This window comes from Apostichopus japonicus, chromosome 3, assembly GCF_037975245.1.
Source record: "Apostichopus japonicus isolate 1M-3 chromosome 3, ASM3797524v1, whole genome shotgun sequence".
Classification (NCBI taxonomy): domain Eukaryota; kingdom Metazoa; phylum Echinodermata; class Holothuroidea; order Aspidochirotida; family Stichopodidae; genus Apostichopus; species Apostichopus japonicus.
Genome location: NC_092563.1, coordinates 11,980,131 through 11,994,965, shown reverse-complemented (window position 1 = coordinate 11,994,965; position 14,835 = coordinate 11,980,131). Strand labels below are relative to the sequence as shown.

The 14,835-nt window shown below is 36.0% G+C and overlaps 1 protein-coding gene across 1 annotated transcript; it reads right to left on the bottom strand.

Annotated features, from left to right (window-relative positions):
* Nucleotides 1–199: 199 nt before the first annotated feature.
* LOC139963247 (bactericidal permeability-increasing protein-like) lies at nucleotides 200–14,327 on the bottom strand. Its single transcript, XM_071963877.1, has 16 exons — nucleotides 13,779–14,327; nucleotides 12,333–12,444; nucleotides 11,831–11,956; nucleotides 11,286–11,353; nucleotides 10,974–11,070; nucleotides 10,380–10,443; nucleotides 8,099–8,162; nucleotides 7,158–7,246; nucleotides 6,715–6,891; nucleotides 5,616–5,678; nucleotides 4,965–5,132; nucleotides 4,704–4,771; nucleotides 4,365–4,407; nucleotides 2,640–2,703; nucleotides 2,174–2,250; nucleotides 200–1,309 (listed from the first exon to the last, which is right to left on the bottom strand). Exons 1-16 carry the CDS (start codon nucleotides 13,903–13,905, stop codon nucleotides 1,238–1,240), a joined length of 1,479 nt encoding a protein of 492 aa, XP_071819978.1. The 5' UTR covers nucleotides 13,906–14,327; the 3' UTR covers nucleotides 200–1,237.
* Nucleotides 14,328–14,835: the final 508 nt, after the last annotated feature.

Genomic DNA, 14,835 nt, shown 5'->3' with positions numbered 1-14,835 from the left:
CGGGAACCCGCTCATCGTTTCAAGTACGGTAAGAAGAAATGTTCATTTACGCTGAAAACTTATTTTACATTCCAAAGGACTCATAAATAGGTCTATGCTCTCACTAAGCATATTCTTATCTTACTTGTGGAGAGGGGGGGGGGGGGGTAAGGCTGGTTTTAAACCCCTTCTGAGAAAAGAATCAGAATAAACTGTCGTACACCTTTTCTTAGTAAGGCTAATGTGTTTATTTAAGTAGTACTACTTGTGCATAACAGTTTAAGAAAGAAAAAAAAAATCAATAGATGAACTGTTACACTAAATCCATTCCAATTTGAAGAACTGAAGGATGTGAAACATTTCGTCCGGAACGCACCTTTAACATGCAGCAAATGCTGCCTATAATCTCAAGTCTGACACTGTTCACCATTGACTAGCTATAATCAATGGAACTCGCCATAAATGGAATAACAATTCCAACACTTTAACATGAATATAAACAAAACTATGAATAAAAGGGAGTTGACTATAGAGTGTACACATATTCACGGTTAGTGAAATGTAGATATTTCTGCACAAAGTGGTCACAATAATTATCATTTGGCCGAGGGGGGGGGGGGTATGTTTATATAGGTAAAGTATGAGTTTTTGCTTAACACTTGAATATTTACACTAAAATGTAGGAAGGCCTTTTAAATACGACCTACTTTATTCATTTATTAATATTGAATGTATAGATACTTGGAGACAAGTTAGAGTGCAGTTAGTATATCATGTGACACCGATTAATTAGGCTAACATGAAGGAAACAAAGAAAACATAATCGCGTAAATGCACTGGCAAACGTTAGGTCATTCGTTGTTTACGTTAATGCACTCGGGTAACAAAGCCTTTCCATCTTGCACTTAAAAGTAATGTAATGGTTCAATCTAAATAAGTCGTTTGTGATTGAAACAATTAAAAGCCGTGAGGCAATATGTAAAATGTTCAGCTAAAATTAGACGACAATTCTCGAAAGCATATGTACATGCACTTTTGACCCCCACCCCACGCCAATTATCACCAGTGCCCCCATCTCCCCTCCTTACACACCCCTACTAAACCGGTGACGTAATACATACAAAGCTACTGTGCATAAGTCTATAGATGACTACGAAAAAGGATTTGATATTTAAATGTCATTACATTTCTACTATGAATTCTAGTAACGTGTTCAATCTTCTATACACGTAATCAATATAATCGTACTTGTCAGGCTTTATTTGTACAGTGGTTTAAAACGTAGCTTATGTTCTTCCTGAGCAAGATCGGTGCTTATCTTCATGAAACCCTGCAAAAGGAAACAAAATAATAATAATAATAATAATAATAATAATAATAATAATAATAGTAGTAGTAATAATAATAATAATAATAATAATAATAATAATAATAATAATAATAATAATAATAATAATAATAATAATAATAATAATAATAATAATAATAATAATAGTAATAATAATAATAATAATAATAATAATAATAATAATAATAATAATAATAATAATAATAATTTGGAATAATTTATTCATGATCATAGACGAATCATATATATTTATGTTGCTTTTAGGTAGAAAGGCAAAAAGTTCGAAACTCAATTCAATGATGACTTTTTAAAGTAAACCAAAGTTTAAATGTCTATACCAGTTGTCTATACCAGATTTGGCAACCCTAAGTTCACCTTCACATGTTATATGCATGGATTGCTACTTTATGAATAATTCCTTCAAGAACACCGACTCTTCGGATTAGGTCAGTATTGGTTTATAAACTCTCGTTAGTCTAAAGTCTAACTGCCTGTATACAATTAACAGATCTCCAAGGATGGCCTCCATCATGTCAATAACAACTATGCAATACAACGCATACATGTTATGTCTATTAGGGATATTAAATTATTTATGTTTTCAATGGATTTATTAATTATGTATCCAAAGTCATCCTTTCTTATAAAGTAGAAACATAAGCATGTACCTTATGTGAAATATTTCCAAATAAGTCACTTTATTGTCAGTTCAAATTTTCAGATTTTTAAAATATTTTTTATCATATTTATGTGTGGTTTTGTGTTGTCATTTCGCAACAGCCATACATAATATATATGCATAGGTTTAGTTATGAAATATCGGATATTATCCGGCAAGCAATTTACCTCTCCGTAAGTGATGGAAGAACTTTTAAATGTATACCCATCGACGCTCGGAAGAGGAATTCCGCTTTCACCTTTACCTGGAGGCAGAAACAACAAAACATTTGTCAGTAATACTTTTCACATTAAAATATAGCTACACTTCCGGGTTGGAAGCATACCACCTATGTATAGTTTGGAAGTTGTTTACGAGGAAATAAGAAAAAGCATGAGGATTATACCAAACTTTGTAGTTGAATTTTCGAGACCTGATTGTAAGGAAAATGGGACTGTTAGACCATGGTTTTATAGATCGCCAATCAAAGGATATTATGTGGTAACGGTATTAGACAGACATTGCAGACTCGCGTTAATGGAGCTATATGCCTATCATAATTTGGTGTATCTTATTGTGGTTAACATTTGATTTTTAAATTGCCATGTACGCAGGCAATTTACTTCGCTGCAAGACACTAAACTGTATACTTACGGTTCAGTGCTGGTATCAATCCAGCTTTGCAGACCAAGGGGAATAAACCCTGAAGTTGCTTCAACTGCAATTGAAAGATAGCGATTTATTCATTAGTTATTATGACTTTCATGATTTACCATACCATATTTGAATACAACAACGTTAAAGGACTTAGTGTTGTCCACATATATATCAAGATAAAAAAGTGCAACCCATGTCTATGGCGCAAACATTGCATCACTAACCATTTCGAACTAAACCGAACACTATTCAGTACGTCAGGAAAATAAAAAATAAATAAGTGAAACGTATAGGTTTAACAGTGTATTGTATGATATGCTGTAACGTGCATGAACAGTCTCATATATGGTTCTGAGCCGAAGATGGGGGGGGGGGGGGGAAGGGTTCAGTCAGGAGGAGTACAACGAAGAAGGGCAAAGTTACACCTCGAAACTTTCGAACGAAATGTAACCGTACCACAAATTACAGAATTACAATTGGTTTCTTTATAATTGCAATTCTTAATTGTTCAAAAAGACAGTACTTCATTAACAAATATGAAACTATTGTACTTGTTCTTTAACAGGGGCCATATGTACCGTACTTTATGAATAGGGGTGACGCTTAATATTTTTCACAAACTGAAAGTGAACACGTTCCGCCCCGACCCTGTTATGCAGATAGAAGCATGATAAATGTATCCATAGATTTTGTACAATTAACTGTCAATATTAGCCCAACTTTCCTCACGTGTCTTGAACAATTAATAACCATGCATGGAAGAAGATATATTTTAATTGTAGAGAGGAAATATATAGAGAGAAATAAAGGAGTTAAATTAACTGTCTGTCCATCTGTGTCTCTGATAATGTGTTCTTAGATTTATTTTCGTTACAGTTAGCCTCTGAAGAAGATTCTGCTTGGATCTCTAAGTTTTACATTTTTTTACGTGTGTATTTTTCCAAAGCCAAAAACCCTCACAATATTTCGACAGTATTCGGAATACGTCCAAATCGTTGCAAGCTATATAATATTCTCTAAGAATCTCAGAAATTGCAGATATATTAATAAATATTGGGCGTTCTGTTTTGAGAAGAGTTTTGGTCTTAAATTGTTTAGTGAAAACAAATAATTGACTTGTATAGTTGACTACAGCAAAATAATGCGTTACTACCCACATTTCGCATTTGACTAATGGACTAATCTCACACTTCACTTTGACCTAGACATAAGTGTTGTAATTTAAACACATACATTGCAATATGCCTATAGAAAGCTATACATGTGACTCATATAGGCAACTCCATTAAGTAAAAGCAATTGATCTATACCAGGGTTGTCCAACCTACGGCCCGCGGGAGATGCTCTACGGTGCGAAATTTTAGTGAGCAGATTTATTGATAACAATTTGAAGCTATATAATCAATCATTCGAACCTTGTGGGTCCAAAAAACTGCATACAGGTCAGTTTGTGTGACACTCTCTCAACGGAGGAGGGGGGGGGGGGGGGCGGCTGAACTTTATTCATCTGTTTTATCAGGAAGGAAAATAAATCAGTGCGCTCCGCGCGCAGTGCTCACATTTTGTTGCCTTGGGCTTCGGGCAAAAAATCGAAAAATCGAGTGTAGGGTTCATGCGGCCCCTCCTTCATCATAATCATTCCATGTGGCCCTCCTCTGCAAAAGGTTGGACAACCCTGATCTATACCATGATACATGGCAAAATTCGAAAATTGAGACTTACTGGCAAGTCTTTCATAGCCGAGGACACAATAGATAAATCCGCACTGTGGAAAGGCAATGATCAAATATAGTCCGTTTAGATAGCTGATATTACAATAAAACGAATAACAACATAGCCCCATCATACATTGCACGTACCCATACCTCACTCGTTTCTTGATAAACATTGCAATGATGCTTATCGTCTACATAAAAGTAGGCCTATATATAACATAACTTTCTCTCATCTGCTTAGTTAGTGTTCTGTGGTATATGAAGGGAAAGAAGATAATGAGCAAAGTGGAAAACGAAGAAACATTAATTTTTGCACTTATTATAAACATATCCCAGGTGAACAAACCTGCCATAAGTTGCATTCCACACAAGATTCGTTTTGTTGATGCTCACTGTAACACCGAGGGAAAGGTTCTGTAAAACAAAAAACAAAAAAACAATAAATAGCAAATCAGGGTGAAGTCTATTGAATCAGGAACTTGAATATATGTATATATTTATATATATATATATATATATATATATATATATAAGGTATGCACTAACATGAAAATACGTTATAGTGTATGTGGTTCTTTCTGTTTACGTATAATTACGATCAACTTACCACTCCGAGGGTAAACAGGTACGTAAGGGAATTGTCAGGCTGTACAACGTAAGCAGCGATATCGCCCTCTATTGTACCATTAGTTTCATGTGCTAAAGTATTGATGTACGGTGGGGATGTCGTATTTAAGTTGATTTGCATCAGTCTACCCGGATACTGCTTGGTGATCTTAACAAGATAAAATTAAAAGGAAACTTGTTTTAACATTAAAACTAATGAAGCAAGCATCACTCTTCAATGTTAAATCTCATCAAGTCTGTCCTAAATCCTGTCAGTGACCAACTGTACTCAACACCGATTAATGCTAACACTCCATTCCGAAAACTAAACTACAAAATATGGCTACGAAATATTGTATTGATGCTGACTATATCTGCATTGTGTCATATTAGCTAAGACAAGACCAGGGTCTTCCTATAGGCTACATTGTAACAGTGTTGTTTTCGTAATTATTGAACAGGTGCGTTTCAAATCTAATGAGTTATACTGTTACATCATTGAAGTTCGTTGTCTAAATCAATCATGAATTATTCAAGATAGCAAATAACACATGTTTCTATGATATGCTGAGCCAACACTTGAATAACTTCGTTGTGAGATGTTCATAATAATCATATCCGTAAGGCCAGAAATTATAGAAATGAACGTTACCTCTGGGAGAAAATTAGCAATGGGAAATTCGGATGTGTTGAGACTAATTTTTCCAGTTGGTAGCTATGGACAGTATAAAGAGAGAAAGCAAATGACAAGAGGCGTGTAAGTATATGGTGATGTTGAATACTGAAAAGAACCATTGATAGAACAATGCATTATTTAAATGAAGTTACGTTACAATTAGACTATGTAATTTGAAAAAAAGACGGCAGGGTAGTTATAACAGACTTACTCTTGGATCGTGCAGCCTCAACTCATCTGCAGTAGATACAAAAGTCATGTCAAGTCAGTTGCTAGTTTGTCCAGTTCATGTCAAGTCAGACACATGCATCACTGTCAATTAAATATATCTACCTGAGTCCACTCGCATCAGTAGTTGACTTAACAAGTCACTCTAAGTCCATCGTATGGGCTGTAGTACAGTAATATTGTTATTCACCAATTTAAGGCATACTGTATAGAATTGTCAGAATCCCAAAATTTATAGATCATGAAGATTTTCTTCTCGTTAATATTTGCGCACAAGTTAGCATTAAATTGTATATTTTCAAGGACTAATTTGACATATATATGAACCTGTTCTTAATCATTGCCTACCAGTATTATAGATGTATTACCTACATTAGTTTAGGGTTAGAAAATACGCTAAATCTGCATCTATAACCTTAGTGTGTTTGCATTTGTTTTCATCGCTAGTGTAAAATTTTAAATAAAGTCTACATAATGCATTGAATTACCTTTCTCCTTCGAAAAGATAACTCGAGTCACTTCAAATGACGCGAGTCCGTTGCTTTGACTCGAGTCCTTGCCTAACCATGAGTAAGGCGACAGTCGGGTCTATGCCAAGTTAAGTCATTTTCAGTGATGACTTTTGTCGAGTCACTTTGGGTTGCCGATTCGAGCCAATCAACTCAGTTTGGGTTCAAAGTAATGTCAAGTCACCACAAAATATGACTGGAGTTGACTCTTTGACCAAGTCATGGACATGACTTGTTAGTGGATGGGTATTAGACAACCACTTGTAGAGATGCGTATAACTGTGATAATTATGTAAAACTTTATATGAAATAAATTACATTATCAAAATATAACTCACATTATCCTGCGTAACGTTATAGGTGAGGAAACCGGTGTTGTGTAGTACATAACCAGCGCTATTGGCGAGGTAATCGGTAATCCACATATAAAACATTCGGGAATCTTCGGGATCCGAAGGAATAGCTGGGATCGGACCAGGAGCTTCAGAATGGTGATTGATATCATACACTTCTCCCTGGTGATAAGAAAGGGCATATATTTAGTACTTATTCGTAGGTAAATGCCAATCTGACGATAAGATATATATACGCCATTCAAATGATAACATCACAATGAAGAAATAGAGGACTAAAAACGATGATCTGTGGAAGTATTATTAATACAGTAGCCTAATATTTGGATATAAGCGATAACTTGATAACGTTACAAAACCCTGTATCCCACTTCGCGTACAGTAAACAATGATATGTATATTTTGCTTACAGTGCGTATATAACTCACCTTATGAGCTGTATTAATGGATGTGTTGAATACTGGTGGCGCAACCAGTGAGTAATCAATCTCTGCTACGTCGTTGAATGGGATATTCACTGATCAATAAAACAAAAGGGTTTATTTAATAAAATGAAATTCCTGAATTTTCTTGCAAGACGTACTTGAAAGATTTAATTATGAAATCAACATTTGGAACTGAAGTTTGACTGTAATAAATATAGCATTTACCCAAACATACATTTAAACTTGGATACTCCTTTAATATGAAATCTATCTATGACGTATTCTTCTTCTTTTTGTCTTTTTCATACTGATCTGTTCAAACTAAAATACGTAATTCTGAAAACTTATTAAATATCACCTGCTAAATTTAAAACTAATATTCCATTTTCCTCTCTTTCCCATTATTCGTATGATTTTACATTTAATTTTTAATTTGACTAAAAGTACTAGACATTCCAGCAACAGTGTTAGGTTTGTATGTAGGTGTGTAGAAGCCTCTCTATACGCAGACAACCGGGTATTAATGTATGCATCATGTGGTCTCAAATAATGAGGTTTTAACTATTACGGTGACTACCACCGGTACCATGCTATGAATTGATTTGATATCAATGAATATCCATCCTAGTAGTGGTTTTGAGGTCATTTGAAACGAGACTTGCAATATCAGAAGCTTCCCAAATGAATTAATAACATGTTTTAAATACTAAAATGTAGCGGTTTCTGATAATTCAGTAATATTAAACGCCGGAGACCACATCCAAAGTAATAAATGTATTTAAAAGATGAACTATTTGATACTCTATAGTCAAAACAGATGAAACGTAAGAACTAACACAGACGTTGAGTGAGGTTTGTTAACTTTGTGGATATGACGATACTGGTTACTATAGGTTTGGGTAAAACACTATAGAATATATATCTAAACTAATAATAACAAATACCTTTCAGTGTGCTGACTTCCTGCTCCAGATCTTCGTTTATTTCTTTCACTATGGCCGTGCATACCTGGAAGATAGGAAGCAATATCTCATCGATTATGACTAAGGGTGCGACTGAGGTAGGGGGGGGGGCAGACTGGCCTATCCCATTTAGGGGCGAGGTGGGTCTGAATATGCCTATACCAAGCGTGTTTTTAAATTGATGGGAACTATATCCATCACCAGGGAATAAACATACCGAATTGTATGGTATTTGCTCATCCCAATTAGGATTTTGTTAAGTCTCTTGAGGCGTATTTATAGCGCTGCCAAGACGTATACTACCATTTGCGTATATATACCCACTGACTGTTCCCCCTCGATTTCTGTTTCTGTTATTTACAGATGATGTGAGCAATAACTGAGTAAGGAGAGCAGCAAAGCTCTCCTCATCGTATATTGCAAAGGTCGCAAATTTGAAGCTCGCAGACAGACCGGCTCAGCAGAATTTCATCTCAATAGAGTAGATTGAGCCAGTCGCGCACTGCCCGACTGACCACGAAGGAAATCGCGCGTATAGTCGGGCAGTGTGCGTGTGCTTACTAGTACGAGTAATCAAGAGTTTGACAGTTTTATGTCGAGTCGGCTTTAATCGGGAAAACTGAATGAGTAGCGTTTTCCCCGACGGGCAGTCGACAATGTGCCGTAGTTGACGACTAAAGGTGCGTGGTCAGTCTTAAGAAATGTAACCAATCACTTGAAAGCAATTTTGCACGCGGCTCACAAACGGGCACCTCTTGGTAACAGAAAACAGCCTTCTGTGTGCTGATCAGACGTTCAGTGCATGTACGTGCTCAGTTGTAAGAGTACGGGTATTTACGACTATCGAAAACTCAGGTCACGTGATCGAGTTGAGTCGAGATTCATACTTCCCTATATCAAGGTTAGGGAAGTATGTTTGTTCCTATTTGTTTCAAAACTGACTTTTTGATTAAAAGAGGAACTGATGCACAGGAGGAAGTGTATTCTTTTTAAACAATAAAATTAGTAGATTTGTGACACATCAGAAGGAACTTCCCGCTAGAAAACGCTGAAAATTTAGGTTCCTTTAACAAAGTTGTGTTTGCTCAAACCCCATCTTGCTGTTTTTGGTTAACACGTTGACACTTCCAATTATGAGGGCATCAAACGTATAGGTAACAGAGTATGCTTGATACTGAGGAATATATATGTTGTGAAAAAATAGTCATATATATTTACTTACCCACCCCTCCTCCAACCACTCCCACCTCTCGCCCCCCCCCTCCATATTTATATTAGTAATTATCGTACATTGTTCCATTCACAACTCTATCAATTAAATTCGTCCGGCCCCCAAAGCTGCAAGTGTTGCTCCATAAAACTTATCGTTCAAGACTCGATTGTAACTTGTGATGTGAAGTATAGTTGAAATGCTGCGAGCATTGGTCTCTATAGTTGCTCGCATGTCATAATGCATTTTGCGGTGGACGCAGCAGTTTATAATAGAAGTTAAACCATTGTTTATGAGGGGTTGCCTCCTATATATATCATTGTACAGTTATACCCTGTACCTAAACAAAGACATGTTATGAATAAGATGTTCTCTTAACAGAAATATTGATAGGTCGTTACAGTTTTAGGGTTATTCCAAAGGGTTAAAATATTGTTAAGGAAATGCGAATTATAGTATAACTTGTGACATGCTCTATATTCTAATGGGGTATTTCACAAAAGTTTAAAGGAACCTGTGGTTCCCTCTAATGGTTCATGTCTTGACCTACCGATGCTTTCATTTAAGACAGTTCCGCTTCAACCTATAGCTCTTCAGCAAACCAGCAGAAAAAAAACATACAAAGAATTTTATTTTAATATGATGTTGATGTTTACACCCTATTATATATGAGTAGTTACTGAGAAAATTTTCATTACAATTGGTGAGTCATCTGTCCGATATGCTTATTCTCTTCCGGGTTAGGTACGGTATACAGGGTTAAGGTTAGGGTTAGTTTTATATAGGGTTAAGGTTTAGGTTAGGTTTATAGAGTAAAGGTTTGTTTAGGTTTATAGGGTTAAGGTTTGGATTAGGTTGATAGGGTTAAGGTTAGGGTTAGGTTTATAGGGTTAAGGTTTGGGTTAGGCTTATAAGGGTAAAAGTTTCGGTTGGGTTTATAGGGTTAAGGTTATGGTTAGTAAGAGGTTAGGCAATTAGAGGTTAGGAGTATAGGGGTTGGTGTTTAGGTCAGGGTTGGGGATTGATATACATGTTGCTTTCTGTTATACTTACCTCCTTGTTCATTGATTTCTGGATACTATGAGCAAAATCGTCTCTGAATAGGTTGTAAAGCCAACTAATGGAAGAAGAAAGTAACAGACTTTATTTTTTTACTAAGGCTATAATACATCCCTTGTGTAATATACTATTTCAAATAATATTTCGAAATTTTGCTACGTTAGAATTAATATAACTGTTTTGTTGTCATGTGATTCAGTCAATGTGTGTTGGAAACAATACAAAATATGTAAAGTCCGGTCAAGTTAGCGTATTTTTATAAAATTAAACAGTAGTTATGTTAGTAGCGTTTAATTGTATAATATTATACTTTCAAATTAATTCATAACATTTCTATATTAAAGTTTGTCATTTTTTTAACGTTGTTTCAATCATTTAAATGTCTCTAGCTTAAAACATATCGTGAAACAATGTATTAATATTGTTAAAACATAACCCTATTTAAGGTATTGAAGAGGCAACGTCGTAAGGTACACTTGTTTTGTTCATCAAGAAAGTCAAATAAACTACATATCACTTCGTGTGTGGCTTTACTTGTTGTATTAAGTTGACCGTAATGTGATAAATGTAGCATCTTCAAGTTCCCACCTTGCACCATGGTGAAGTTTAATGGAAACTCGACCAGCGTTTAAGTAACAATCTGCATCAGAGCTGGATACAGTAGGACGCCCTCCTTGGTCAACACCTGACAACAAATGAAGATGTTATCAAGAGTATTGGTTATATGCGATGTTTTGTTTCACAAGTTTGAACAGGCGTGGTGCATGTAAGCAGAACATTTCGTCTTTCTGTACACGCTTTAACATCTTAACCATGAATTTTTTTTTAATTTTGCAATTCAGTTTGTATACGATTATCGCAACCGTTAAAAAAAAGTGAAGATCGTGCGTGATGTCTTACCTACGTGGATAGTAACGGACGCGTCTACTGCACTGACCGACAGATCGAATGAACCATGATCCGAGACACTGTATAATGAAACAGGAGTGAACAATGTTATAGCGCTACATGTGTTATTGGTTTGTTTTGTGAGGGGGGGGGGGGAGGGTCATAATTGAACATATTTTTTTTAAACTCACCATAATACAGTGACCATGTAGACCAGCGAAATATTCTGTATATTAGTAAATAAAACAGTTCGTCGTGTGGGCCTACTGGGAATGTGTGCAGTGATAATGTTTACACCTAACTGAGGCAAGGGTAAGCTCAGATAGAATACGAGAACAAGAGAGAGGAAGATAATGGCAAAATGAGGAAATTTTCCTCACCTTTACAACCTACGTGCTACACACATCCACCTCGTCTATTATGCCCCATACTCCCATCTTAGTATCAACATAGTGATATGTATGCGCCCCTCCAATATATCTATAGGCACACCATACCGCACCATATATCATCATTAGGTCACGTGGTGACAGTTCAGTTAAACTATAGATACTCACAAGTGGTATTTATACTTCCAATCTCCATGGACGGATAAACTAACACCTTTAAGAGAGACAGTTAGCCCTACACCAGGTTTAGTAGTTATTGTTGAGGATGGTATGTCAAATGAAGTCACTCGCATTCTGCAAAGAAACGCAAAGGGAAACATACATTATTCCAATCATAAACATAAACATGAAACAACTTCTACAGAAAGGATGTGAACATTCATCTCTGTTATGTTCACTTACGAAACTTTTTCATACTTTTCTGCACATTAAACTTAAAAAGTTCTATCATGACATCACATGTGTAATGACATTGTTACACATGTGTTGTGCGCTTTCTTCCCCTTATGAACACAACATTCCTGTAGAGATTCCTTCGAAATGAAAGGATGCTACAGGAACGAATAACAAAGGTACAGTGAATCTGTAATGATGTAATGAGAGGGTGGGGGAGGGGTGATTAAATACGAGGGGGCAGGTGAAAAGATAATGTATATGAATGAAGTTTTACCCTTTCAACTCATATTTAATGTGACCAATGGGAGAGCTCGCCTTTCCTGACTGATCTGGTATGGTTAAAGAGGTGATCTTCTGCTTCAGAATTGCAACTCCAACGTCACGCACTGTAATGTTAAAATGAAATGAAATAGAATTGAATGTGTAAGCATCATGCACGATTTTGCGTTTCGACGGTCTAAATAAAGAAGTTTGTTTCATGATATTTTCATAAGTTGGTGGAAGTTCTGATCCACAAAATCAAAGAAAAAAAAACATTATTTACTGAGTTCAAACTGTTCAAGGTTATTTGCACGCTCCTTGCTTGTCGAGAATGCCTACAGTATATATCACAATTGTTTGCCTAATTTAATTCCCTATGGAATTCAGAAGAAAGCTGAAGGCGTCCGCAGGGCCTATAGCCATTTAATATATGTTTATAATATCAATATTGTGGCTCATTATGCCTAACTGCAAGAAAAACAAACTGCTAAATCGATTCATAGTCCAGTATTAGAATAAAAAACAAAACAAGCACTGAAATCAATCCTTAGTTTGAAAACTATTGGATGTTGATGATTTCACCTATGTATATATTAATTTTGGTAACCATTATGTTGATTTCGAGCTAAATGGTTTGTCTCATTTGTGTAGTTGATTGATTAAGCAATACATTCAATTAATTTTCAAATTATAGTTTGATTTCCCATTTTGAATATTGTCCGTTGTGGCCCCCCATAGTCCTATTCATTATTTAAATAGACTCATGATGTCATACAAGGGGGATTCCCCGTTGCGGGCGAATTGTTCCGCTTTGTATACTGGCACGTATTGTGTGATGTTATCATAAAACAGGTTGTGGAATATAATAGAACGATTTCAAATTCACTTACTTGTTCAAGAAGAAAACTTGATTTAGACACGCACACACACTAAAGTTATTGCATATGTTATTGTAAGAGGTTTCACAGCGAACATTTAAAAGTACTGATGCTATGCACCTTGGGTAATTCTTTGAATCATGTTTGGAAGCACCTGTATATACAGCTTTCATAAAGGTGGATATCCTACATCAGGTGGCCGTACACTCCATACAGGCCTATCATGCTATTTTCTATGTTAGGCAAATTGAGACAAAAGACGTTTGACATCAAATTCCGTCTATTTTGAATCTGACCTTCTTTGCATTTCATAAGACCACCCCCCCCCCCCACACACACACACGTACATTCTTATAGATATAGGGAGTTAATCAGATTAGAGAGTCTGTTACAGTATATGCTGTTGTATGCTATATACGAGATCTTAGACCACGATAGTCGAGTGGAAACATAAGCCTAACTTATACCCTACATTTTCTTAGTTGTGTGCATACGTTATAAGTCTCTTTTATCATGTTGTTCATAATGATAACGTATGATATATTTGAATAGCATTAATTCTATGTATAAGGCCTACTTACAGAAATTGAGTCCATTTTGTGTGATACGAGCCTCGAATCCCGGTTGCGTAGAGAGTGTCACAGCACCGATTCCAACCAATGTCACTAGAAGACACACTATTTTCCTGGTTTGAGTAAGTACCTCCATAACGAATAACGTGTTATTCACTATTAAAACAAATTCCAACTTGACGATCTATTTTATACATAAACACTCTTTCGATTTGGTTTTTGTTAAAGTCAAGTTCCTAGTCATCAATTCACACAAGTGCTTCCCTGTTGTAATTATCATATTGTTCGACACAGCTTTCACACAGACAGCGGGAAATAGAAAGAGGAACTAATTAGGCATATATGTATACTGTTAATTTTGTCAACATATGCAAAGAACAAATAATTGCTTTACAGACTATAGCGTGGGCGTTGATAAACGAAGTGAATTACAAAGTAGTTTACGACAGATTTTCAGAAGGTATATACCACCTCATCCCTTCATAGGACTTAAGATAGCCAACAGGAACCCGCCGAAATGTTAATGCGAGCATACTCCATACAGTTGCGCCATTGACTTACACACTAACTTGTTAGAGTAATGATATAAGTCCTTGTATAGAAGTTCTCACCAGCTAAAACCTATACGCATCACTGGAAAGCTGACGTGGCACTTACCCTTTTCCGTATCTGGCTATGTAAACAATTGGCTATATGAGAGCCTGGTATTTTCGTCACCTTTCAACATTCTTCTTCACTCACTAGTAAACAATTTTCGTATGATTTTCTTGTAAGGCCCCAAAGTGTTCTAAAATTGCCTCAATTGACCTATTTTTCACACGAAATGTACTTCTATTTGTGTACTCTGACATCCAAGCTACTTTTTTTCCTGATAACACTGGGGGTGGGTGGGTGGGGAGGGGGTAATTGGACCAAGTGCTTCTATGCTCCTGTAATATACAAGTTCGTAGACATCCATACACATACCCAGAATTCAAGTGACCAGGCTGCAATCGGCACATGCGGTGACCGGTATTTGGGGGTTTGAGATAGCATAGACTGTTTATTGTTTGGCTGTCAGCAACAA

What these genes read in the sequence shown, in the direction of transcription:
- LOC139963247 (XM_071963877.1), bottom strand. Translation starts at nt 13,905, where the DNA reads ATGGAGGTACTTACTCAAACCAGGAAAATAGTGTGTCTTCTAGTGACA. An exon ending in ATTAAATATGAGTTGAAAGG is followed by an intron (nt 11,957 to 12,332) that starts GTAAAACTTCAT and finishes GTTTCTTTGCAG; the next exon opens with AATGCGAGTGACTTCATTTG. An exon ending in AAACTTCACCATGGTGCAAG is followed by an intron (nt 10,444 to 10,973) that starts GTGGGAACTTGA and finishes TTCTTCCATTAG; the next exon opens with TTGGCTTTACAACCTATTCA.